This window comes from Mesoplodon bidens, assembly GCF_964165515.1.
Source record: "Mesoplodon bidens genome assembly, chromosome: 11".
Lineage (NCBI taxonomy): Eukaryota > Metazoa > Chordata > Mammalia > Artiodactyla > Ziphiidae > Mesoplodon > Mesoplodon bidens.
Window position 1 is genome coordinate 53838141 of NC_138167.1, and position 26794 is coordinate 53864934.

General features: G+C 39.1%; 1 protein-coding gene across 2 annotated transcripts in view; it reads left to right on the plus strand.

Annotated features, from left to right (window-relative positions):
* The first annotated feature begins 6861 nt into the window (after positions 1 to 6861).
* The window catches only part of GXYLT1 (glucoside xylosyltransferase 1), a 52034-nt gene continuing 32101 nt past the window's right edge, over positions 6862 to 26794 (plus strand). The window contains exons 1-2 of one of the 2 annotated variants that reach the window (XM_081249037.1): positions 6862 to 7207; positions 21093 to 21185. In XM_081249037.1, the coding sequence (XP_081105163.1) occupies positions 6987 to 7207; positions 21093 to 21185 (314 nt within the window). In that variant the 5' untranslated portion in view covers positions 6862 to 6986. The remainder of the gene's footprint in view (positions 7208 to 21092; positions 21186 to 26794) is intronic. The other variant, XM_081249038.1, reaches the window with a different exon arrangement.

A 26794-nucleotide genomic window follows, 5' to 3' on the forward strand; every position in this document is an offset into this window, starting at 1 on the left:
GGGGTTGGTTGCAAACAGGACAAAGATGTGGAACTCACATCTTAGAGGAGAGATCTGTAAATACAAATGCCATCATTTCAACAATAAAAATACATACAAGATACAGAAGTAACAGAAGAGGGAGTGCTTGCCACCGTTTTTTTTTTTTTTTTTTCTTTTTCCTTTTTTTTTTTCCCCCTAGAAAATTCAGCTTGGCCTGAGTATCCACTGTAAGTCCACAGTGGAGATGTTAGGATCTCATCTTGATAGTTGCAGCTGATAATGTTGGGTGTCACTAGTAATTTTAGCCAGCTACCATTTCATTACTCCAGTTTGAATTTTCAAAAGTTAAAGACTTTAAGGCATGTAATGTGAGATTATCACTTTCCTATACTAATTTTTAAAAATTAGTGAACAGCTGAATGAGGTCTCCTGTTGCCTTTTTGTGAGGATATTGAGGAAACATTACATCACTCAGAATCCAAATGAGGAAATTTACTCAGACCTGTTTCAGGAAAAGCTTTACTTCAACCTGAGAAATCAGTTTACCTTTTTCTTGTGAACAGTGCAAATCATCGATTGTCCTCAGTTTTTGCTTTAGTTGTGGGAAATCTCAGATTAAAATTAGGCATACTTTTAATAATTATGTAGAACTCAGTCATCTGCATATCCATATTCGAACTTGTTATTCTTCATCTAAGTACATTTTTAACTTCATCTAACTACAATTTTTATCTACTTACGTTTTTCCTTGTGTTCTTATAAAGTTCCTCAAATCTCTTTTGTACATAAGGCTAAATAGTAATACTTTTTAAAAAAATCTCAAAAAACTGCTTTATTTTAGTTGTGAGGATAAGCCCCAATGTGAAATTTTCAGTGCAAGGATCCAGTAAAATGGATCCAACTGGAATTCCTGAGGAGTGGAAATAATACACAAGTTTGGCAGGTCTTGAATTACATGCAGGTAAACCTGGATCTTCTGACTTACCTGGAAGTAGGGAATGTGGATGAAAGCTACCATCTCATCTTCATATATTCATTAACTCTTTTATCGAGAGAATTCAGAAACTAAACTGGGTACCAAGATTTACTAATTTAGACTTTGTATATGTATTATTTTCACTAACCTCTTTTAATTCAGACTAATAGCAACAATGAAATTAGCCTGTGTTCACTTGGAGTCAGCAAGATTGAGAAGAGTTGGGATACTGTATAAAACCAGTTTGGGAGAAGAAGACTCCTAAAGGACAAAAATGTAGTGAAAGCATTAAAAAGAAAAAGAAAAGTAGGCTGTTTTCAGAATTAAAAAACAGAGTGATCTGGCCTTAGGTCCAAGAGGTAGCTTTTGGTCTTTAATAAGAGAAAATGTAAAAGCCTATGATGTTTCCAGTATAGGATAAGATAAATAATTTAAGGGACACTTTAACTTAATTAGAAAGAAAAAGAATTTTTTTTACTTTATTAAAAATAAAATATAGACGTGAAAAGAAAAACCATTTCAACATATGAAACCTATTAATAATAAAACCTATTAATATTTTTAAAAAAAGAAAAACCAAACATAACATAGGACTATTTAGGATGTAACTTCTATACAGAAAGGAATATAGATAACAAGAATTCTGATTTTATTTTTCAACTAAGTACTGTATTTCTGAAGTGTAATAGTATCAGAATTCTTAATTATTTTCATTTTTCAATTTTGGGGAATCTGGGTCCAGAGACTTATCTGTTACTTAATATTATTATAATCATGACCTTGATTGATGGCAGGTTTTGGTGAACTTGTGCATATATGTTTTAATTCTAATTTTCCCCATGACTAAATTTCCCTGTAAATCTAGCTTTTAATTTCACTGACAGTATTTTTTAAAAAGAACAATAATAGGTTACAATCTATTAATGGGAATGGAGGGTTCCTGAAGATTGAACCAGGGAGAAATGTAAGGATGGTCCATAGGATATTCATTCTTTCCCTCCCCACTCTGCCCGCTTCATAATCTCTCTTCTTTGTGGATGGAAATACTAGCTGAATTCTAGGATGATTAGGAGTTAAGGTGTCCCCACTTAGTTTTCCACTGCCACTTTTTTTCTAATCTTACGATCTATAGCTGAGTTTTTTGAGCATGAAGAGGATCAGTTTACTCTTTCGTCTTCCCCCTTACCCTACCCTTTTCCCACATTTACTAGTCTGAATGAACACTTAAAATGAAATACTCTTTGCTTCAACTGACAACATACTTTTCCAACTTTTTCCTCCAGCCCAACAAGGTCTCTAGGAAATGGACTGTGAAAAATGAAGAAATTTCACTAGAGGCCAACAAGAGGAGAGAATGATTTTCACTTTTAGTGTGAATTTCTGATTCTTTGTGCTCTGCAACTAATCTGATTTGTATTTTTTTTTAAAATATAAATGTATTTACTTATGGCTGCATTGGGTCTTTGTTGCTGCATGCAGGCTTTCTCTAGTTGCCGGAGAGCGGGGGCTACTCTTCGTTGCGGTGCACAGGCTTCTTATTGCGGTGGCTTCTCTTGTTGCAGAGCACAGGCTCTAGGCACCCGGGCTTCAGTAGTTGTGGCGCAGGGGCTTAGTTGCTCCACAGCATGTGGGATCTTCCCGCACCAGGGCTCGAACCCCCATCCCCCTCGGCAGATTCTTAACCACTGCGCCACCAGGGAAACCCCGTGATTTGTATTTCTGTGATTTCAAGTTTAACTTGTTTTAATCCCCAAGACCAATCTAAGAGATTTTCATATAACATCTTTTTTTCTTTTTTGCTTTTACTTTTAATTTGCATCACTCAGTTTAGCATTTATTTTTTCACAGTGAGATAGCATGGTATAAGGGAAAAAACAAACATGCACTTTGGATCCTCAAAGATTTCCGTTTGAATTATGGATCTTCATTATTAGCCATGTGGTTAACAAACTTCTCTGAATTTCAGGTTCCTTGTTTGTTAAAAGAATAAAGTATAATTGTTATCAGGATTAAGTTAGATTATGCATAGACCTTTATAAAGTGGAAATTATCTTAAAAAGTCTTTGAACTTTACTATGAAAAGGTATAGAATTTACCTTTTCCCCCACAGGATGTCTTTTTTTTTTTTTTTTTTTTTAAGAAGTACTAAAAGGTAGAATTGGGAAGGAAATGCTGAGCAGGACCTAAATTTGCTCTAGAGTGTCTTGGAAAAGACATTAAAAAAAACCCCAAAACTCATTAATTGAATGTCTACCATATATTCAGCATGTACTAGGAGCCATATGAAAAATCAAGATTAATCTTTTGAATATACGATTGTTGAGATTTGGATTATCCTGAATCCGAGAGTTTTCCAGGTCATGGAGAAGGTCTCTATCTCCATAATTTAAACAACTAATGTTGCTACTTTTAAATTTCTTTTTGTCCACCTAAATTTACCTTTTTTGACAGAATGAAGGGAAGATCAATATTGATTAAAAATTTGGATGTAGCCAGCCTGTCACTAGAGAATTAAGAGGGTGGTCTAGAGATGAAAAAATAGACTTAAGAACACATACATACACACAGTAAGTGAAAGAAATGCCTAACCATTATGGCAAAAAAATATTTTCAATAATTTACAATTAATTTTAGGAATATCAAAATGTGTGAATCCTGGAAATGATCAGAAGTATTCACACAGCTCCTTATACTCCAGGATAACCAGTTGGGACAGTGTGTGGGTAATACAAAAATCATTTCTATTTTTGGAATGCCTTACATATTTCTTCAACAGAATTTCCTTTTTAATTACAGGATTAAAAGGAACGTAAAGGGATGATATGGTCCAGAACCCTGATGTCAAGTAAATGGATGATTGTTCTTCCGGATATGCTCTTCTCATATATTGTCACAGAAATGAATACTGCCATTCTAGTACTTTAATAATCTCTGGGTCATTAAATTATTCTTTATTTTCATTAAATTTAGTTTGTTGAAATAGAAGCAATTGTAGTTAGCATCTCTTTAAATTAAACGTACTTTGAGTGCTAGCTCTTACTCTAGTTTCTTGGTACCATATCCTTTAGTTTTCTCTTTGAAAATCTATTTTCTGTTCCTATAAATGCTTTTGTTATCCATCTTTGTACCTCATTAAGTTTATCTTTATTTCTCTAAGAATTGTAAGGTGTAGTGAAAGGATTAACTTCATATTGTCGTGGTTTTTACTTGCCTATCTCCAGTTTTGGGGGCAGTACAGAATAGCCCCTTGTCTGGCATGTAGAATATATTCAATAAATGTTTATTGAATGAATAAGTGTTATGTTTTCATTCTATTCACAGCTTGATAGCATGCTAGTTTTCATTTTTTGTCAAGTAAGGCAAGAAATTTAATCCTTATAGGGTAAGAAACTGAGGCTTAAATTTGTTCAGTGACTTTCCCATGGTCACAGAGCCAGCACTTATTTGGTGTAGGGATTCCAAATGAAGAACTACCACTAATTATACAGCATTTCCCTATCTTGTTTCTCATGGCCAAACTCTTCAAAGCTCCAACTGCGATTTGTACAGTTTAACAGCATGATTTTACTCCATGAAGAGAGAGAGAGAGAGAGAGAGAGAGAGAGAGAGAGAGAGAGAGTGTGTGTGTGTGTGTGTGTGTGTGTTTAAAGCCTCCTTTCCCTCACTTTTTGGCACTGTAGCTGCTTTCTGGCTCCAATCTCAATCTGTCCCAGCCTCTACACTGCAGCCAGAATCTGCTCTCCAAAAGACAAATGTGATCATGTTATTTCCTAATTTAAAAACCCTTCAATGGTTCACCATTTTACGTTCAAACCCCTTGCCAGATTATGTTCAAACTCCTTGGTGTACTAAATAAGGCGTTCCAATATCTGGCCCCTTCAACCTCTAGTCTTATAGCTCATCCTCTCCTCTTTTGCAATCACTTAACTGGTGATATCAAACTTCTCACAGCTCCCTGACCCAAGAGCCTGATTCCTCAGCCTGGAATTACTTCTCTTACCACACCCTAGACTCTAGGGCTACTATTGCTACAGTCAAAAGTTCACAAAAAACAGAAGTAAAACCTATGAGTCACTTACATAGTTTTTAGTAAATGCTTATTGTGTGTACACCAAAAAGACAGCAAACTGGGAGCACTCAAATCAAAATATGGAATGAGGCTCACGGGTATATTCTGTGAAGACTGTGAGTGTGTATTCTTTACAGTGACTGGTTAAAATATTATAATTTTCTCTTTTCCTTTCTTTTCATTTTTTTTGCAGTGTCAACTTCAAACGTTGAGTACTCAACTGCTTTTCTTTCTTTTTTTAAATTATTTTTTACTATATAAGTTTCAAGTGTACAGCATTATAATTCAACACCTATATACTCTGCAAAGTCATCACCACCACAAGTCTAATTATCATCCATCACCATACAGTTGACCCTCTTCACCCATTAAAAAAAAAAAAAATTATTTGGCTGCTCCGGGTCTTAGTTGTGGCACACGTGATCTTCCTAGTCGTGTGCGGGATCTTTAGTGGAGTCATGCGGGGCCTAGTTCTCTGACCAGGGATCCAACCCGGGCCCCCTGCATTGGGAGTGCAGAGTCTTAGCCACTGGACCATCAGGTAAGTCACCCCCGCTTCACCCATTTTGCCCACCCCTACTAGACTTTTCTTAAATGAAAGGGAATTGGTTAGTGGTTACCTCATACCAATTTTCGGGAACTATTTAAGGTCTGCTTATGATTTTCACATGCATAAGCAAAAAGTGACCCAGGTCAAGCTAACCTCTTATCCCGCAAAATAAGCTAAATTAAGCTTTGCTTGTATGACTAACTGGTTTTGTTCGCTCAGGGAATTTTCAAATCTGGCGTCTGTGTTTCATTTTAACATTATGAAGTGTCTCTTAACCATGCCCGCAGGCAGAACTGATTGCTCCATTTTGTATGTGTGCCCACACCTTTACAGGCTTATATCCTAATGTCTGTATGGTCGTATTGCACTTACAAGTATCCACTGTCCCACCCCCGTGCCCCAACTAGGCGTCTTTGCACCCCAAGGTACTCACGCAGTGCTTGGCACATGCTTTGGAAATGTTCAATAAATGAATGGAGTGAAAATATGGCTGAGAAAGAGGGAAAAGAAATGGAAAGCTAAAGGCAAAGCTCTTTAGGGAGAATATTAATTGTTTTGGACATGCGAATGGTGAGTTGTGAGGAGGATCAAAAAGGCGTAAAAGGTTGAACCTCAGCCTTATAGGAACTTACAACCTCGACGGGAGGCAGGATATGCATCCTAAAGGGCATTAGGAGGTAATTAGACATCTGGGTGAAAATGGCTCGTACCGACTGTATTATAGAATCTTAGAGGCTGGGGAAGTCCCTGCTGAGAAGGATGTAAGTGAAAAATGGCTTAATCAAGGGCCGTCTAAGTGCAAGGGGTTTTTCGTGCGTTAAGCAATTTAATCTTTACAAGCACCCTATGATGAGGATGTCATCTCCATTTTAGAGACGAAGAAACACGCTCAGAGAATTTAGGGCTTTCAGCGTCCCAAACTACCACGTGGAAGAACCATCATTTGAATTTGGCTCGGCTGCCTCCAATGCCCCGCTCATTTCGCCACGCCTCTCTCCCGCAGTGGGGAGCCACAGGGCTCGAGAGTCGCCCTCCCGGGGTCGCCGGTGGCCCAAGACCCTGCGCGAGCCGCGACCCGCGAGCCCACCCGGCGCGCCCTGCCCCCCTCGGGCTCAATGCGCCGGCGCGTCCGGCCGCCCACCCTCTGGGGAGAGGCCCGCGGCGGAGGCGGGGCCGGGGCTTCGGGGCGGGGTGTCCGCGCGCTCTCGAAGGTGGTGGGCGGAGAGCGAAGGGAGTCAGGGAGGAAGGGGGGCGGGCGCGAGGCCGTGGCGGAGGAGGAACTTGTTGCGCCGGCGGCTGCGTGGTGTCGCTCCCTCCGCGCCAGTTCGCCCGGGCGGGCGCGGCGGCGGCGGCGGCGGCGGCGGCGGCGACGGCGACGGCGACGGCAGCGGTGGCGCGGAGACGGCGCGATGCGGCGCTACCTGCGCGTCGTGGTGCTGTGCCTGGCCTGTGGCTTCTGCTCGCTCCTCTACGCCTTCAGCCAGCTCGCCGTGTCCTTGGAGGAAGGAGCGGGCGGCGGTGGCGGGAAGCCGCAGGCCGCAGCGGCTTCCTGGCTCGCGGGCGGCGGACGCGGCGCCGGGAGAGGGGCGGGCAGCGCGGGCCCCGCGGCGCATCCCGGCCGGTCGGACAGGTACGGGCCGTTCCCTGTCGGGGGCCGGGGCGGGGGGCGCGGGGCTACGCCCGGACCGGGCTGCCTGCGGGTCAGCCCCGCGCCTCCCGCCACCAGGCCCGCATCTCCCGCTTCTTTGCCGCAGACTCTGATCCCCTTTGCTCGTTTCCCTCCTCCTCACCCTGGGGGTGAGCCCAGCGCTGCTCCAGCCCGAGAGCACCCCACGCTTTTTGTGTTTGTCTTCTGACCCATTCCTTAGGCACTATTCACAGCAGTTAGAAATTAATTTTCAACTCCTAGTTGACAGTTGCATTTTTTCCCCTTTTTTCTTAGAATTCGTTGAAAATAAGAGGGTCCTACCAAAGCCTTCTTGCTGTTTGGCTAGTGGGAATTCCCTCTTGTTTCCGTGGAGTTCAAGTTGAGATATTTAAACACGGGCTGGCGCCCTAGTTCAGTTTTTCCCCCCCTCCTGAATGGGACATTTAAATTTCCTGTTAACGCTTAAAATTTTCATTATTTGCCGGTTAGTTAAATTTGAATAGAGCATTTCTACGGATTGTGAATTTTTCTTTAGGAAACGATCGGGCTGTCGTGAAACTTAGAGCAAGTTAAGAAAAATAAGCGATACTTAACATGCTCACGTCTTTTGTGAGTTGGGATAGAGGTGTTTCTCCTTAAAAATCGGAATTTAAAAAGCGTAATGACTTAAGTGGATTTACACAGATCACTGTCAGAGTTGGAATCAACATGAGATTTAAATGGAAAAAGCAACGCATTACGAATGCTTAACAAAATCTGAGCGTTTCCACTTCCTTGAAAACGAGGCTCCTCTGTTTGTGGGCACCTCTCTTACTCCGTGTGCTCCCTTAGCAGGAGGCGAAGGCTGCTTTGATATGAAAAACTTCCTACGGGCTGATAGGAGGAGGGAGCGCAGGTCAGCTCTAGGCTGTTAACGTTCTTCTGAGAGTTGATGGCCATTCCCAAAATGAAAGGGGACGTTTGGGCAGAGGAGCAGCATGGAAAAGCTGGATTGTCCTGTTTTCACCCTGTGATTTGATTACAGTCAGGACTCTGTTCATAACAGCAGAACTACTTTCCAGAGCCAGGTTTGTCAACGCTATTATCTGTTCTGGGAGAGGCCGTGACTGAAGACCTGGATGAGCTCATGAAAAGCTAATGGTGGTCTGTTATGTTCCAGTGAAGCATTTATTTAAAGTTATGGGGAAGAAGCTATTTTTGCATTGGGTAGAATTGTCAGGAAGCAACACTTTTATCAAAACATTGAATGAAAGTGGACTATGATATTAGCATTTCAATCTGATAGAGTAACATTCATTTTTAGTGCCTTGTCTGAGATACTTAATATTTTGTGACAAATTTTTATAAATTGTATCTGCTTGGCTAGCTAATTTTAACAAAATTACATTATTTGAAATTCAGAAAATAAGTGCTTCCGTTTGAATGAATATTTTATAGAGCCATTACTGAAATCTGAAGTTTGATGTGTCAGAGTCGAGTCAGCTAAAAAGCTGTATCTTACAGGTCCTCTGGGCAACGTAACTCCTCATTTTAAATGAGGCACACATTTGAGTTAAAACCGAAGGTGTATCATTCTTTGTAAAGAAGTGTGGGCAGAGGAGCAACCTGGAAAAGCTGCAGTGTTTGTAGCCTATGATTTGATTAAGGTCAGAAGAATTCCTAAGACATCAGGACTCTTCATTTTAAATATTATCATTTATAACATCTTTTTAGATTTCTCAGAGAGTTCAGTCCACTTTTTTGGCTACCATGGGATATGGAGTAGATATTCTTAACCTCTTTTCCTATGTATAAATAGTTTGGCGGAGGTGCGGAGGTCATCAGTACCAGCATTAGAAACTATGTTTCCTTTGATTGCTCTGCAAGTGCTCTTTCTATAAAGCTGCTGTGATAAGAAGCTAGTCTACATAGTGTTACATCAGTGGAAAATGGGACTGTGAGGCAAGCAACATCTTCCTTTTTTTGGTAGGACTTGATTATCATTGCATTCTTACTTTTTTTTTTAAAGCAGTCTTACCTCAAAGATTAAAACTATTATTTCTCTCTCTTATTTGAAACATGGGATTATGGTTAGACCCAATAGGTTCCAGTGGTCAAACCTTATAGAAAATATTCATTGCACAGAATTCCACGACAACAAAATGCTTGGAAATGTCCTTGCACGTTCTCAAAGTAAAAACCAGAAAATGATGGAAACAATTTTTCAGTGAAATTTATTATTAGTGAGTTCATTTTGTTTGAATCCATTATTTTGGTATTTAGAAAATGGGTAGATCTTAGTGTCAGACAAACCTGTGGTCTCATTCTGGCCCTGTTTCCTGTGAAACCTTGACCACCTCTCTGCTTCACTTTTCTTACCTGTAAGATGTAGTTTGTATTTACCTTAATTAATTTATAGTAATCAGAATTCTTAGTTGTCAGTCACCAAATTCCATTAAAACTGACTTCAGCAAAACAGGTATTTATAGGCTTATATCGGTTGCTGGAAGGAACAGGATTGAAAGAAGTCCCCGGGCAGTTCCAGGGACCTCAAGGACTGGGGACTCTTTCTCTTCTGCTGTAGACAGGCTTTGTTCCTGGGGTCTTTCAACTTCTTGTAGTGTTTCATCTCTAATCTCACGTAGAAAATTCTAGAAAAAGGCTCTCATTGGACTTGCATCACACCCCCATCCTTGGACCAGCCAACGTTGCCTGGGATGGGGGCCTCTGGTTCTCTGGGCTGTGTCCCTTGCACATCCATACTGCAGACAGAATCCCATGACCGGCGCTGGAGAGGAGTGCTGCGTCAGTGGAGAGGAATGCTCGGGAGGTAGTGGCTCTTCCACACAGAGGGACTCTCTGAAGGTGCTCAGTGTGGACAGGCTGTATTTAAGGTATTCAATCTAAAGCACTTATCTAAAGCACTGACCAGACGTCAGTACTTCAGAAGGAGCTAAACCATTCTCTGGCTCTAGATACTCTGGGTGATTAAATTCTCACATTTCACTGATGGCAGCGATTATCAAGATTTCATCCCATTGAGGCTGTACAGCATATCGGTAGTAGGGAATCAAAAAACTACTAGGCATTTCAGTGCTACCATTTCTGGACCCGTCATACCCTTAGTGTGAATGACTGTTAACTGGGAGGTAGTCACCTTACTTTCCGTTTCAGATCTGGTCAGGCCATCAAGTTATGGTTTCTGCTGGGTCCCAGGAACACTAACTAGTAGGATATACTGAAAATGTAGAGTGGGAAGAGTCAGGGCTTTGGAAACAGACTTCAGCTTTGCCACTCACTGGCTGCGTTAACCTTGAACACATTTCCTCATCAGTTACAAAGAGGTAAGAGTATCTGTGATAATTGGGTTGTTTGTGGGAATTGAAAAAAATAGCTTGTGTAGGTTACTTGGTATGGTGCCTGGCACAATAAAATTATAGCTAATTCAGTGATGGTTTTGATCATTTAAATTTTAAATTATTATTATTATTATTATTATTTTCAGTTTCTGACCTCTGGGAAAAATGTCCTCAGGCCCCAGTCCAGACCTGCTAAACCAGAGTCCCTGGGAGTGGGGCTTGGGAATCTATATTTTAGATATGTGCTCCAGGTTGTTGTTATGAAGCCAAAGATTGAGAACCATTGATTTAACTGAGAATGATTTGACCACTGTTTTTTGCGCTATTGTTTTTTGAGGGGGATATTTTTTCCCTCTTCCCTGCAGTTATTTTTGAAGAAGAGAGGAGTTAGGCAGTGAACAGTGAAGAAGGCTGAATTATTTACTAAACCCACCTTAATCTCTGCTTTGTTGATGCAGAGACATCTTAGATAAAAACCAGTACTTTGCACCTTGTATTTCAGTTCACTGAAGATCATACTTCACATAGCTGTAAAGTGCTTAGCACAAACCTGACTAGTAAATTAATTAATTAATATTCTGTGCTTTTGAACGGGAAAGTGATTAGGTTAATGAGAAAATAATGTGTACTTTCGACATAGAAATCCTATTTTAAAACATTAAGATTATTATCTGTGTGTCATACCTGTTGGAAATACTTCCCCCCAACATGTTAACTTAAATTTTTTTTTTTTAAGAAGATGTTGGGGGTAGGAGTTTATAAATTTATTTATTTATTTTTGCTGTGTTGGGTCTTCGTTTCTGTGCGAGAGCTTTCTCTAATTGTGGCAAGCGGGGGCCACTCTTCATCACAATGCACGGGCCTCTCACTATTGCGGCCTCTCTTGTTGCGGAGCACAGGTTCCAGACGTGCAGGCTCAGTAGTTGTGGCTCACGGGCCCAGCCGCTCCACGGCATGTGGGATCCTCCCAGACCGGGGCTCGAACCCGTGTCCCCTGCATTAGCAGGCAGATTCTCAACCACTGCGCCACCAGGGAAGCCCTAACTTAAATTTTTTTCAGAGTGTATGCCACGTGAAGTTTAAAATTTTTATGCGTTCAGATTGGCAGTTTTTTCCTTATCATTTTTACTTTTGTCATACATAGAAAAACTTTCTACCGGTGGGTTTTTTTCCGTTTTTTTTTTTCATTTAAATCTTTAATTCAATTTTTTTTTTTCGAGAGAGTTTAGGTTGTAGAGTGTGATGCTAACTTATTTTTGAAATGGTTAGATAATTGTTCATTGCCATTTGTATATAAGCAGTTCTTTTCCCACTTCTTGAATATTCATGACACTAGATACTTATGAAAAAGAACACCTGACTTAGATGTCTGAAGACAATTTTTAGTTGAAAATGAGTTGTGCAGGAACTTATCTTTAAATAATGGTGGTTAGAACCATGGGAATGCTCCTTTAACATGGCTGTGAGCATCTTTATTTCTGTTGCAGTCACAGTGCAGGTATCCGTGCCTTTAAGGTGCATCTTTGGTGAGGCACCTCATTCAGACTTCCACATTCTTATGCTGGATATGCCTAGACTTATTGCCTACTCTCCACGATGCACATGGTTTTCACTAAAGCCTCATGGCTATCATGGACATTTAGAAATGAAAAAAACCTTTTCCAGTTTTACTTAAAAGTATGAAAAACCTTCTGCTATTTCATTTAAGTAAACTTTAAGTTTGAGGGCTGTTATTGTGGAGAGTGTTACTGTTAAATGCTGTTTAATCCAGAGCATGATGTCTCAATTTTTTTTTTTTTTTTTTTTGCTGTACGCGGGCCTCTCACTGCTGTGGCCTCTCCCGTTGCGGAGCACAGGCTCCGGACACACAGGCTCCGCGGCCATGGCTCGCGGGCCCAGCCGCTCCGCGGCACGTGGGATCTTCCGGGATCGGGGCACGAACCCGTGTCCCCTGCATCGGCAGGCGGACTCTCAACCACTGCGCCACCAGGGAAGCCCTTTTTTTTTTAATTTTTAAATTTTATTTTATTTACTTTTTTATATAGTAGGTTCTTATTAGTCATCAGTTTTATATACATCAGTGTATACATGTGAATCCCAATTGCCCAATTCATCACACCACCATCCCCACTCCCCCACGGCTTTCCCCCCTTGGTGTCCATATGTTTGTTCTCTACAACTGTGTCTCAACTTCTGCCCTGCAAACCAGTTCATCTGTACCATTTTTCTAGGTTCCACATACAGGCGTTAATATATGATATTTGTTTTTCTCTTTCTGACTTACTTCACTCTGTATGACAGTCTCTAGATCCATCCATGTCTCAACAAATGACCCAATTTCATTCCTTTTTATGGCTGAGTAATACTCCATTGTATATATGTACCACATCTTCTTTATCCATTCATCTGTTGATGGGCATTTAGGTTGCTTCCATGACCTGGCTATTGTAAATACTGCTGCATTGAACATTGGGGTGCATGTGTCTTTTTGAATTATGGTTGTCTCTGGGTATATGCCCAGTAGTGGGATTGCTGGATCATATGGTAATTCTATTTTTAGTTTTTTAAGGAACCTCCATACTGTTCTCCATAGTGGCTGTATCAATTTAAATTCCCACCAACAGAGCAAGAGGGTTCCCTTTTCTTCACACCAGCATTTATTGTTTGTAGATTTTTTTGATGATGGCCATTCTGACCAGTGTGAGGTGATACCTAATTGTAGTTTTGATTTGCATTTCTCTAATGATTAGTGATGTTGAGCAGCTTTTCATGTGCTTCTTGGCCATCTGTATGTCTTCTTTGGAGAAATGTCTATTTAGGTCTTCTGGCCATTTCTTGATTGGGTTGTTTGTTTCTTTAATATTGAGCTGCATGAGCTGTTTATATATTTTGGAGATGAATCCTTTGTCCATTGATTTGTTGGCAAATATTTTCTCCCATTCTGAGGGTTGTCTTTTCATCTTGTTTATGATTTCCTTTGCTGTGCAAAAGCTTTGAAATTTCATTAGTTCCCATTTGTTTATTTTTGTTTTTATTTCCATTAGGAGGTGGATCAAAAAAGATCTTGGTGTGATTTATGTCGAAGAGTGTTCTTCCTATGTTTTCCTCTAAGAGTTTTATAGTGTCCGGTCTTATATTTAGGTCTCTATTCCATTTTGAGTTTATTTTTGTGTTTGGTGTTAGGGAGTGTTCTAATTTCATTCTTTTACATGTAGCTGTCCAGTTTTCCCAGCACCACTTACTGAAGAGACTGTTTTTTCTCCATGAGACTGTTTTTTCTCCATTGTATATCCTTGCCTCCTTTGTCATAGATTAGTTGACCATAGGTGCGTGGGTTTATCTCTGGGCTTTCTATCTTGTTCCATTGATCTATGTTTCTGTTTTTGTGCCAGTACCATATTGTCTTGATTACTGTAGCTTTGTAGTATAGTCTGAAGTCAGGGAGTCTGCTCCTTCCAGCTCCATTTTTTTCCCTAAAGACAGCTTTGGCTATTCGGGGTCTTTTGTGTCCCCATACAAATTTTAAGATTTTTTGTTCTAGTTCTGTAAAAAATGCCATTGGTAATTTGATAGGGATTGCATTGAATCTATAGATTGCTTTGGGTAGTTTGGTCATTTTCACAATATCGATTCTTCCAATCCAAGAACATGGTATATCTCCATCTGTTTGTATCATCTTTAATTTCTTTCATCAGTGTCTTATAGTTTTCTGCATACAGGTTTTTTGTCTCCCTAGGTAGGTTTATTCCTAGGTATTTTATTCTTTTTGTTGCAGTGGTCAATGGGAGTATTTCCTTAATTTCTCTTCCAGATTTTTCATCATTAGTGTATAGGAATGCAAGAGATTTCTGTGCATTGATTTTGTATTCTGCAACTTTACCAAATTCATTGATTAGCTCTAGTAGTTTTCTGGTGGCACTTTTAGGATTCTGTATGTATAGTATCATGTCATCTGCCAAGAGTGACAGTTTTACTTCTTTTCCAATTTGTATTCCTTTTATTTCTTTTTCTTCTCTGATTGCCGTGGCTAGGACTTCCAAAACTATGCTGAATAATAGTGGTGAGAGTGGACATCCTTGTTTGGTTCCTGATCTTAGAGGAAATGCTTTCAGTTTTTCAACATTGAGAATGATGTTTTCTGTGGGTTTGTCGTATATGGCCTTTATTATGTTGAGGTAGGTTCCCTCTATGCCCACTTTCTGGAGAGTTTTTATTATAAATGGGTGTTGAATTTTGTCAAAAGTTTTTTCTGCATCTATTGAGATGATCATATGGTTTTTATTCTTCAGTTTGTTAATATGGTGTATCACATTGATTGATTTGCATGTATTGAAGAATCCTTGCATCCCTGGGATAAATCCCACTTGATCATGGTGTATGATCCTTTTAATGTGTTGTTGGATTCTGTTTGCTAGTATTTTGTTGAGGATTTTTGCATCTATATTCATCAGTGATATTGGTCTGTAATTTTCTTTTTTTGTAGTATCTTTGTCTGGTTTTGGTATCAGTGTGATGGTGGCTTCATAGAATGAGTTTGGGAGTGTTCCTTCCTCTGCAATTTTTTGGAAGAGTTTGAGAAGGATGGGTGTTAGCTCTTCTCTAAACGTTTGATGGAATTCACCTGTGAAGCCATCTGGTCCTGGACTTTTGTTTGTTGGAAGATTTTTAATCACAGTTTCAATCTCATTACTTGTGATTGGTCTATTCATATTGTCTATTTCTTCCTGGTTCAGTCTTGGAAGGTTATACCTTTCTAAGAATTTGTCCATTTCTTCCAGGTTGTCCATTTTATTGGCATAGATTTGCTTGTAATAGTCTCTTAGGATGCTTTGTATTTCTATGGTGTCTGTTGTAACTTCTCCTTTTTCATTTCTAATTTTATTGATTTGAGTCCTCTCCCTCTTAATGAGTCTGGCTAATGGTTTATCAATTTTGTTTATCTTCTCAAAGAACCAGCTTTTAGTTTTATTGAGCTTTGCTATTGTTTTCTTGGTTTCTATTTCGTTTATTTCTGCTCTGATCTTTATGATTTCTTTCCTTCTACTAACTTTGGGTTTTGTTTGTGCTTCTTCCTCTCGTTCCTTTAGGTGTAAATTTAGATTGTTTATTTGAGATTTTTCTTGTTTCTTGAGGTAGGCTTGTATAGCTATAAACTTCCCTCCTAGAACTGCTTTTGCTGCATCCCATAGGTTTTGGATCGTCGTGTTTTCATTGTCATTTGTCTCTAGTATTTTTTTTATTTCCTCTTTGGTTTCTTCAGTGATCTCTTGGTTATTTAATAATGTATTGTTTAACCTCCATGTGTTCGTGTTTTTTACGTTTTTTTTCCCTGTAATTCATTTCTAATCTCATAGCGTTGTGGTCAGAAAAGATGCTTGATATGATTCCAATTTCCTTAAATTTGCTGAGGCTTGATTTGTGACCCAAGATGTGATCTGTCCTGGAGAATGTTCTGTGCACACTTGAGAAGAACGTGTAATCTGCTGTTTTTGGATGGAATGTCCTATAAATATCAATTAAATCTCTCTGGTCTATTGTGTCATTTAAAGCTTCTGTTTCCTTATTTATTTTCATTTTGGATGGTCTGTCCATTGGTGTAAGTGAGGTGTTAAGTCCCCCACTATTATCATGTTACTGTTGATTTCCTCTTTTATAGCTGTTAGCAGTTGCCTTATGTATTGAGGTGCTCCTATGTTGGGTGCATATATATTTATAATTGTTATATCTTCTTCTTGGATTGATCCCTTGATCATTATGTAGTGTCCTTCCTTGTCACTTGTAACATTCTTTATTTTAAAGTCTATTTTATCTGATATGAGTATAGGTACTCCAGCTTTCTTTTGATTCCATTTGCATGGAATATCTTTTTCCATCCCCTCACTTTCAGTCTGTATGTGTCCCTAGCTCTGAAGTGGGTCTCTTGTAGACAACATATATATGGTTCTTGTTTTTGTATCCATTCAGCAAGCTGTGTCTTTTGGTTGGAGCATTTAATCCATTCACATTTAAGGTAATTATCGATATGTATATTCCTATGACCATTTTCTTAATTGTTTTGGGTTTGTTTTTGTAGGTTCTTTTCTTCTCTTGTGTTTCCCACTTAGAGAAGTTCCTTTAGCATTTGTTGTAGAGCTGGTTTGGTGGTGCTGAATTCTCTTAGCTTTTGCTTGTCTGTAAAGCTTTTGATTTCTCCATCGAATCTGAATGAGATCCTTGCCAGGTAGAGTAATCGTGGTTGTAGGTCCTTCCCTTTCATCACCTTAAGTATATCATGCCACTCCCTTCTGGCTTGTAGGGTTTCTGCCGAGAAATCAGCTGTTAACCTTATGGGAGTTCTCTTGTATGTTATTCGTCATTTTTTCCTTGCTGCTTTCAATAATTTTTCTTTGTCTTTAATTTTTGCCAATTTGATTACTGTGTGTCTCGGCATGTTACTCCTTGGGTTTATCCTGTATGGGACTCACTGCGTTTCCTGGACTTGGGTGGCTGTTTCCTTTCCCATGTTAGGGAAGTTTTCGACTATAATCTCTTCAAATATTTTCTTGGGTCCTTTCTCTCTCTCTTCTCCTTTTGGGACCCATATAATGCGAATGTTGTTGCGTTGTTGTCCCAGAGGTCTCCTAGGCTGTCTTTATTTCTTTTCATTCTTTTTTCTTTAGTCTGTTCCGCAGCAGTGAATTCCACCGTTGTGTCTTCCAGGTCACTTATCCGTTCTTCTGCCTCAGTTATTCTACTGATTCCTTCTAGTGTAGTTTTCATTTCAGTTATTGTATTGTTCATCTCTGTGTGTTTGTTCTTTAATTCTTCTAGGTCTTTGTTAAACACTTCTTGCATCTTTTCGATCTTTGCCTCCTTCTTTTCCCGAGGTCCTGGATCATCTTCACTATCATTATTCTGAATTCTTTTTCTGGAAGGTTGCCTATCTCCACTTCATTTAGTTGTTTTTCTGGGGTTTTATCTTGTTCCTTCATCTGGGACATAGCCCTCTGCCTTTTCATCTTGTCTGTCTTTCTGTGAATGTGGTTTTTATTCCACAGGCTGTAGGATTATAGTTCTTCTTGCTTCTGATGTCTCAATTTTTAAAACATTTTTCAAGTACTGAAATTTGGGGGAATTTAATTTGCGATTCATTTGTTTTTTTACACTTTTGAAATAAATATAAGTTCACAGGAAGCTTCATAGACACCCCATTTATCCTTCACTCAGTTTTTCCCCAGTAGTAACTTTTTTACATGAGCTTAGTGTAATACCACTGTATCTGGAATATATGTGTATCAACATAGTGGAGTATTAGAACCCCAGAAACTGACATTGTACAACCCATAGACCATCTTCAGACATCACCAGTTTTACCTGCACTCATGTGTATGTGCGGTTTTATGCTGTTGGATCACATAAGTAAAATTCGTGTCATCATCCCCACAGTCAGGATACAGACTGTTTTATTACCACAGAGATCCCTGTGCTATCCCTTGATCAGTTTGCTTGTAGACAAGCCACCTAGAGCTAGAAACATTAAGCCATATGAAACAGGGGGATGAGCCATGGTAAAGTTTTATTTCAGTTTGATCCACAATGGCAAAACTTCGCATTTATGGACTTCACTGATTCTGGATGTCATTGTTTACTGAAGACATACCCACTTAGGTCAGCTACAGTTTTGCCCCATTAAAATTATTTAATAGAGTTACCTCTTTGAATTTTGTATGTCTAATGTTCCATTTTCAATAGTCTTAAGGAGTAAAAGCAAAAGCAACTAATAATTAGAACTTGGATAAGTACCTTTACTTTTCCAATATTTTTAATTTTTTTTTCTGGCCTGAAAATACAAGTTCTGTCTGTCTCAGATTAGTTGCTTTTCCTCATTTATTGCTTGTAGTGATCGTTATTGGTACATAATGAGTTCTCAGTATGAGTTTCTACTCTCTATCTTAATCTTTAAAACCAAGTTTTCAGAAGTTAAAGAATGTAAATTTGGGAGCTAAGAAACTGTGAATAAATTATGCCCCCTCTTGTTAGCAGCAGCTCAGTGTTTTATGTTTTGTTTTGTTTTGTTTTTTTAATGGTGAGGATGTATACTAACTAGTGCATATGTTTTATATTTCCATTAAAGAAAGACAGAAAGAAAACATTCTTTCTGTAAACCGCTTTCTGGCATTGAGTTATGGTCAAGAAACTTACCTAAAACTTGACATTTTTTTCCCTGTAATTTCATCTGCATTAGTCAGTTTACATTGATTACATGATCCAGCCATTTCTCTCGTAGGCATGTGTGTGTGCATGCACACGTGTGTGTGTATATGTGTGTGTGTGTGTGTGTGTGTGTATGTATACTCAAGAGAATAGAAAACATACGTTCACATTAAAATTTTACATGGATGTTCATAAAAGCATTATTTATAATAGCCAAAAAGTATCAACAACCCAAATGTTCATTAACTTATGAGTGGATAAAGAAAATGTGGTATATCCATCCATTCATAAAAGGGAATATTATTTGGCCATAAAAAGGAATGAAATGTGCTGATAAATGCTACAGTGGGTGAACCTTGAAAATACACTAAGTGAAAAAAGTCTGACTCAGAAGGTCACATATTTTATGATTCCATTTATCTATGGAGACAGAAAATAGATGCGTGATTGCCTAGGGCTGGGAGCAATACAAGTTGAGGCAGAAAATGGTATTAATACACAATTTCAAGCAGTCATTTTTACAAAAAGATTTAATTAGTCATTTTCTTTGAGACTTCATTTTTAATTTTCATTTTCTACTGTTGGAAGATTTGACAGACGGAGATGGAATAACCAACTTATTTCCTTCCTGGAACAAAGGGGCACTTTAGGTGTTGATTATAAATAAACTGGATTTCTTGAAAGAAAGCTTTGATGATGTCTGTATCTGAAAGATGGAGATACCTATTTGAACAAGTTTGTTGTGAGGCTTAAATGGATGTGAGAACTCTTGAGTCTGAAAAAAACTCTGTGTTAGTTGTTGCCACTTCCACTCAGCCTGTCTCTACAAGACTTAAAAACTACATGACCACGCCTGGAAGGGGACAAACACATTTCCTCATCAGGTTGTACATTTTACTGGTCTGCACACATCTTCTTTTTCTGACTTATCAACTAAGATATGTTAACTTTTTTGTTTGTTTTTTTTGTTTTTTTTGCGGTACGCAGGCGTCTCACTGCTGTGGCCTCTCCCGTTGCGGAGCACAGGCTCCAGACGCGCAGGCCCAGCGGCCATGGCTCATGGGCCCAGCCGCTCCGCGGCATGTGGGATCCTCCCGGACCGGGGCATGAACCCATGTCCCCTGCATCGGCAGGCGGACTCTCAGCCACTGTGCCACCAGGGAAGCCCAGATATGTTAACTTTTTATGCTGTGCTTGAAAACGGTGTCCATTTCAAGAAAAAACAAATTATAATGTCACTTTTTTCCATTGATTTAAAAATTCTGATGTAGTTCTTCATGCAGTAGTATACAGAATAACTTAGGCAGGATTTTAAAAGCAACCAGTGCCTGACCCTGTCCTCAGCGTTTCTGATTTAACAGATCTGGTGTAGGGCTCTCTGGTGATTTCATTGTACATCCTGGATTGAGACCCCCTGTCTTAGCCTGTTGACATTTGTGAGAGGTGTGATCAGAGATGTTGCAAATATGAAATTTCATAGACCTTTCACTGTAAGAACAGTAACTTATAATTGAATTCATGGTGATGGGACATGAGGTGACCTGGTTTAGTGACTCACTCTGACTTCATACTTGCTTTAGTAAACCCAAGCCTCCACTGTACTGAATTTCCAACTAGACTATTGTTTTGAAAAGGAATAACAATGAAAAACATACTTTTTGTAATGTAAGCAGTTGTTGTTGTTGTGTATTTGTGGGGTTTTTTTTTTAGCTCCAACCTGCAATCTAAGAAGAAAGACAACATTTGATCCCCCATTTTAGCTTGTGAAATATAGTGAAACTGAGATGTGTAGGTAATGAAACTGAGCCGTGAATATCAGCTTGGTCTCTTATTTCCAACTTAAAACACCATACTTGGTGTTTTAAGCTTGGATTGAGGATTAATTTAAAAGCATTTAAAGATTCTCTCTTTCCTTTCTACCAGCATTTGTGGCTTAAATTTTGTTTCAGGATAAGCAAATGTTTTGTTTGGCGGAATGGATTTTATTCTAGGGGGAATATGTGCAGTTCATGAAGGAAGGAAAATTTTAGAAGTATTCCAATATTTTCTATGTCATCTTAGGAGGAGATCTTAATATATTAAGAGCATTCATGACTAAAAAACGTTTCCAGTCTGTGATATTTTTTGCCTAAAGGTTTTAAAGTTCTACTTAAAGTGGTGGTACCCTAAGTAAGGGAGAAATCAATTTCCAGAAATCCTCAAGTTACCATAGCAAGATGGGTTTGCAGTTTTGTTGCTGTAAAATAGAACAGTAAGTTTTTATGTTATTGAGTAAATTCCTTGTTAGTTTTAAGCCAAAATACTCACATAGGACTATTTCTGTCTTACTCTGTTAGGTGTAAAGATTTCTCTCTGTGTTACTGGAATCCCTATTGGATGCTGCCCTCTGATGTTTGTGGAATGAACTGCTTTTGGGAAACGGCTTTTAGGTAGGCACTTAATATTTAATTGGTAGATCAGTGTAGGTAAGATTAGATAGTAGCTAATAAATTTTTGAGTGTAATAAAAATATGGTCGTATGGTCATAAAAATGTTTCTTTTCCTGTAATATTATTATACAAGTAAATAATTTGTTTTCTGATTGGGTTTTCTATTCTTTTTTCCCACTTTGAAGTAGTTATGACTAATTTTTTAATACATACTGTGTATAAAATGCTCTAAAAAATTTAAAGATGTGACTAAGGTAAACCATTGTTCTTAGGACAACTTATGATCAAATTTTAGGTAACAGGTGATGAAGTGGTTACCAGATAATAAAGGTAGATTTCCACTGACATTTACAGACATATAGCATTTATCTAACTTAAAGCTGGTATACTGAAAAAACATTTTGTAGGCAGATGGAGACAACTGGGGAAGGATTACATTGGTTATGAGCAGAGGGTTGAATATTGGGGAATGGGAGGATAAAGATAAGTGTTTAATGAAGGAGCAAATGATATGACATTGTTTATTGGCCCTTTTTTTAAAGTTTTTGACTAGTGCAGCTTTGTTCACGTCTCTGGACAATGAAGGCATTGGATTGGCTGACTCTCAGGTCCCTTCCTGCTCTCACCTTCAACGAAGGAAACAAGTATTGGTAGGAATGGGATATCAGACTCTGAGATAGTAGCAGGGGAGAGTGAGGCGGTAGCCTGAAGTGCCCTTCCCAAGAATAAAATTTCTTTATGATTCATTTGAATTTTAATTCTACTCATTCCATTTGCCAGGCACAGTGCTAGGTGCTAAGAATCAGACCGCGTCTGGTTAACATGGCCCCATCCTTCTGGAGCTTACATTCTGATGGGAGCTTCACACTAGTCAACCTGAGACTCTTAATAGAGGGTGACAGGTTATAGCCATGAAGATGGGAGAAGCAGGTGGGAGGCATCAGGGAAGGCATTTTCAAGGGAGTGACTGCATGATGAACAGGAAATTAGCCAGGCTTAAGGACAAGAGGTGACATATTCCAGGTGGGATGAACTGCATTCTTAATAAATATTAGTAGTGTGTATTTTTAAATTCTTGTATTCTCAATACATTATACATCCCATGAACAACTGGGAAGGAATCATTGAAATCACATATTTTAATTGTATCTCATTGCTATGGAAAAGATTGGATGATTGAAATTCTAATATGGGTCAGTTGAGTCAGATTATGTAAACTTTTAAAAGCGAACTTTTTCAAGATAATCTACCATTCAGCTTGTTCATAATTTTGGAGACTAGGAACTCCATATTTTTCATCCTTTAAAGAGTTTGCTAGTGAATAGAGTAATGACAAGCACCACTTAGCTATCTCCGACCTGACATAAATCTGCTCACTCTGGGAGCTGGGTAAGGTTGAAAGCCCCTGTATACTCCGATTTATACAACCCAGGCCCTTTCGTAAGTTACGGCATGAGTAATGATCTTCCTACCTCCTCTGCTGTGGAAGTAGCCCAGGGAAGTTGACCTAGTCTGAATCCTGGAGCCTCTGCTTAGTATTCCTTTTCTTTGAGTCTCTCCAACTCACTATTTTCCCAAAGCTCCCAAGTATTCCCTGGAAGAAATTACATGTGGATAGATACATGATATTGTAAACCCTTGTGCTTTTTTTACTCTCCTAAATTTGAGATTTTAAAAGTTATACTCTCTGCCTGTAATATTACATCCATAGTATAAATCTGTAACCATTTTGTTACATGTATCATATCATTATGTAAAATCTCTTAAACTTAGTGTATGATCAGGCCACCCAAGATGGCTCTTCTCTTGCTCTCTGTACATCCCCTGCTCGACCTGTCCCTGCCTCACCTACACCCTACTCACATGACTGACCTTCCTACATATTTGCCCCTGCACCAACTAGTGATGGTTCTGATCTTTAAATCAGAACATCTCCTCCATGATAGCTTATCAAAGGGATGGTGAGGCGCATGCCCCTTTGCTAGTTTCCCTGGTAACCAGTGAGCCAACCTGAGGTCAGTTCTCCCTATAACTGATTACCCCTTCCCCCCACCCCCCAGCAAACACTGCTGCCATGTCATCTGCACACAGTAGCGTGCTGCTCCAGGACCTTGCTTTCGAAATGTAAGCTCCCCACGTCCATTAAGCCATTGATGTCTCTGCCGGCCTGACTCTGGCCTGGCCTCCTCTTTCGGTCTTGAAGCTGGGCAAGTACAGGGCTTGCAGGCCTGCATGCTGCAGCCCAACACTTAGTTTCTTACTTTGCTCTTGGGAATCCCTGATTTATTCAGTCTATTCCAATGTGCCGACAAGCTAAAGTGCCGTCCCATTGCCATGTCATTCTCCCCCTCCATTTCAGTATTTAAATAGCACCTCATTTTTGCCTGACTCTGCCCACCTGGGGAAGCTTCTCTGAAATCCCCTCGGCTACCATTAGCTCTCCCATTTTGCCTGGCACCAGTGGGCCCTTAACTGGCACCATTTTCTTCTCCCCAGACTTGTCCCAGCGTTTCCAATTTGAATTCTTTATGTAGTTTGATTAGACCTCTCTGGGGGGTTATTTCCTCCCAATTAATTTATTATACGGTGATCATAAAATAACATAAAAAAGCCCAAATCGCCTCAACACCCACCGCAAGTGTTTTTGCCGTTCCTGTGCGTGTGCGTCTAGTAACTTGTATCTGCATGAGTTGTCTGCCCCTGACTGCTCCCCGGTGGCGTCACAGCGCTCACACCCCTTCTGCCACTTCTGTCCTTGAAACAACCCAAAGTCCCTACCGCAGCTTGCTTCCAGCTCCTTTCCTTCAAGCATCCTTTGTTTGATCTTTCTCGTCACCAGCAAACATTATGAGTATCTACTGGCTTTACTTCCATAAAAAACAAAAAGCAAAAAAGAACACCTTCACACCTCAGCCCGCTAGGAGCAGCACCCGCCTGCCACCTGACGAAAAACCCGCTCTCACTGAAGTCACCTCTGACCTCGGAATTGTTCTTTGAGCCCTAATGTGCTTTCTTGTTACCACTTCCTCTTTCTTCCTTTCGACTCTGTCCGTCTCTGGCTCTTGTCGTCTCAGGTTTTGTTCCCGCCACCTCTGGACTCCTCTCTCTAGTCCTAACTCCTTAGAACTCTGCTCTTTCTTCTGCTGCTCCCTGGATGGTCACAGGATCACCTGTTTAACTGATACCTTCATTCCAGAGCTGTTCTCTGAGCTCCGGAGCTGTGTCTCCAGCTGCACGGTGGTGATTTTCACCTTGCTGACTTGGGCTAGCCCCTCACACCTCCCCTCATCTGGGTTTTGTGTCTTGGTTCATGGTGGGCTTCCCACACGTCAGTCAGTCTGCAGTGACTCTTCCCGCCCGTCTCCTTTCATGCTGTTGCTCCTGCCGGCCTCTTCCTTTCTGTCCCTTAACTACCGTGGAATCACTTCTTATCCCGCCACTGTGACCTCCCTTCCGTGCCCACCGCTTCTCCCTTCTCTGTATCGTCCTAGTTACTGTACCTGCTGCATCTGTTGTGGTTGCGAATCATTACCCACTTCTGGAGTGTTGACTTCGCAGATGGGCACCACGTGGTGTTCCTTATTTAAGCCCCATTATTTGGCAAGGTGCTTGGCAACCAGTAAATGACTAGTAATTTTCCCCAGCAGTTTCAGACTAGGTTAGATGTTTGTGTAGTGAGCCCAGTTAGCAACCTTGATTGTTTTCTATTTAAGCAATTACCGTGCTTTCTGATTAAATCTTTTAAAAATCTGTCTTTTTCACAACAGCTATAAATTGTGTGAGGTTAGGATTGTGGCTTTCTTGTTTATCCCCAGTGTCTAGCATGTGAAAGGAGTTCAAATATTCATTAAAAAGAATGGATATCACTTACGTTCTAAAAATTATACAGATTTAAGCCTGTACCAGCATTGTGTGAGTGTACTGGTGTCACCATAACCTTAACATTCATTATTGGGAGTTATAATTTTACCACTTATTAGAGTAAAATGATAGCTTATTATTGATTTATATTCATTGATTATTCCTTGAATAGATTTCTGCATATATTTGGCTTTTTAAAATTTTGTTTGTATTTTCTGTACTGATATTTACCTATTGAGCTTTTTATGCTTATTTTATGAACTCTTAGAATAATACGTTCTACCTTTGCCATTGATTACAAATATTTTCCTTATTTGTTTCATTTTTTAATTGTAGTTTTCTTTTCATTATGTAATCTAATTTTAATATTATTATGTGACTTGAACTTTTAAAATATTTAATCTTTCTCTCTATGATGGGAATTGATTCTCAGTTCATAGTCTGTGTATTTGCTACCTGAACTGTTATCTTGCGTGGTCCCATGCTAGTTTTAAGAGGTATATTTTTACAGACTATTTAAAATTATATTTTAACAATTAATACTTACAAAATGTTGAATTTTTAGTTTTTTTAATGCTTTGCATAAAACCTTGCAGAGTTTTTTTAAGTATTGTATTTTGTCCCCAAAGTGATTTATATACGACCTTTAAAGTAGTTTTACCTTAGTATGTTAATTCACCACTACTCTTTTTTTTATAGTAAGAGGAAAAACTTTTTTTGAAGAGCTACACATTAAGGAAATTATCATTAGTGTTTCTGAATATAGTTTTCCAATTTTGTTCACTTGCAAGTTTTTAAAGATAAGTTCGTGGCAGTTATTTTTTAGTTTGGGGAGATTGTTATCAGAAATTTAATCTGTTTACTTTGAGTCTGTGTACTTAATTATAATGCTAATTCCTAGTCTAAATATTGTTATATGTTGTTTTCTTTTATAGAGAAAACACTAATCTAATTATAGGCTAGAAGAACACACTGGAAGCTCTTGATGCTAAATTTTGATTAAAAATTTTTAATGTTTAAATTTTGATGCTGTCTAAAAAAAAAGAAAAATTATTATTCCTTTATAGCAGAAATGTTACTTAAAGTAAGTCTATTCTCAAGGCTTATAAGTCTGTTTACAGTATTTGTATTAGAATTTTCATCTAAAACATTGTGTTAACTTTTTTTTCTGGATTCCTCCTCTCAACTTTTTACTTTGATAAGTTTTCAAATCTACAGAGGTTATAAGAATAGCATAGTGAGCCACTACATACCTGTCGCTAGATATTTACCTATTAGTAACCTTTTGCCACTTTTTGGCTGAACTGTTTGAGCGACAGCCTAAATATTCAGCATGTATCGCCTAAGAACAGGGATATTCTCCAGTACCAACATAACAAAATCAGCAATTTCAAGTTATTTAACACTGACAGAATGTTATATTTATATATATTCATATTTCCTTATTTTCCTTTTAATGAACTTTGTATCTTTTCTTCCCCATTCAGAACCCAGTCAAGGAACAATTGCATTCAGTTATTATATCTATTTAGTGTTCTTTTTTCTAGAACAATTCCCAGACATTTTTTTGAGGTGGGGGACAGGGCAGGGAGGCGTGGTGGTTGGTGTCTTTCTTTCATGACATGATATTTTTGTTTTGTTTTGCAGAATGTTCCTTTATTTGGATTTGCCTGTCTCCTTAGGATTAGATTCAGGATCTTTGGCAGGAATACTGCGCAGGAGATCTTGTGCTCTTTGGGCGTTCTATG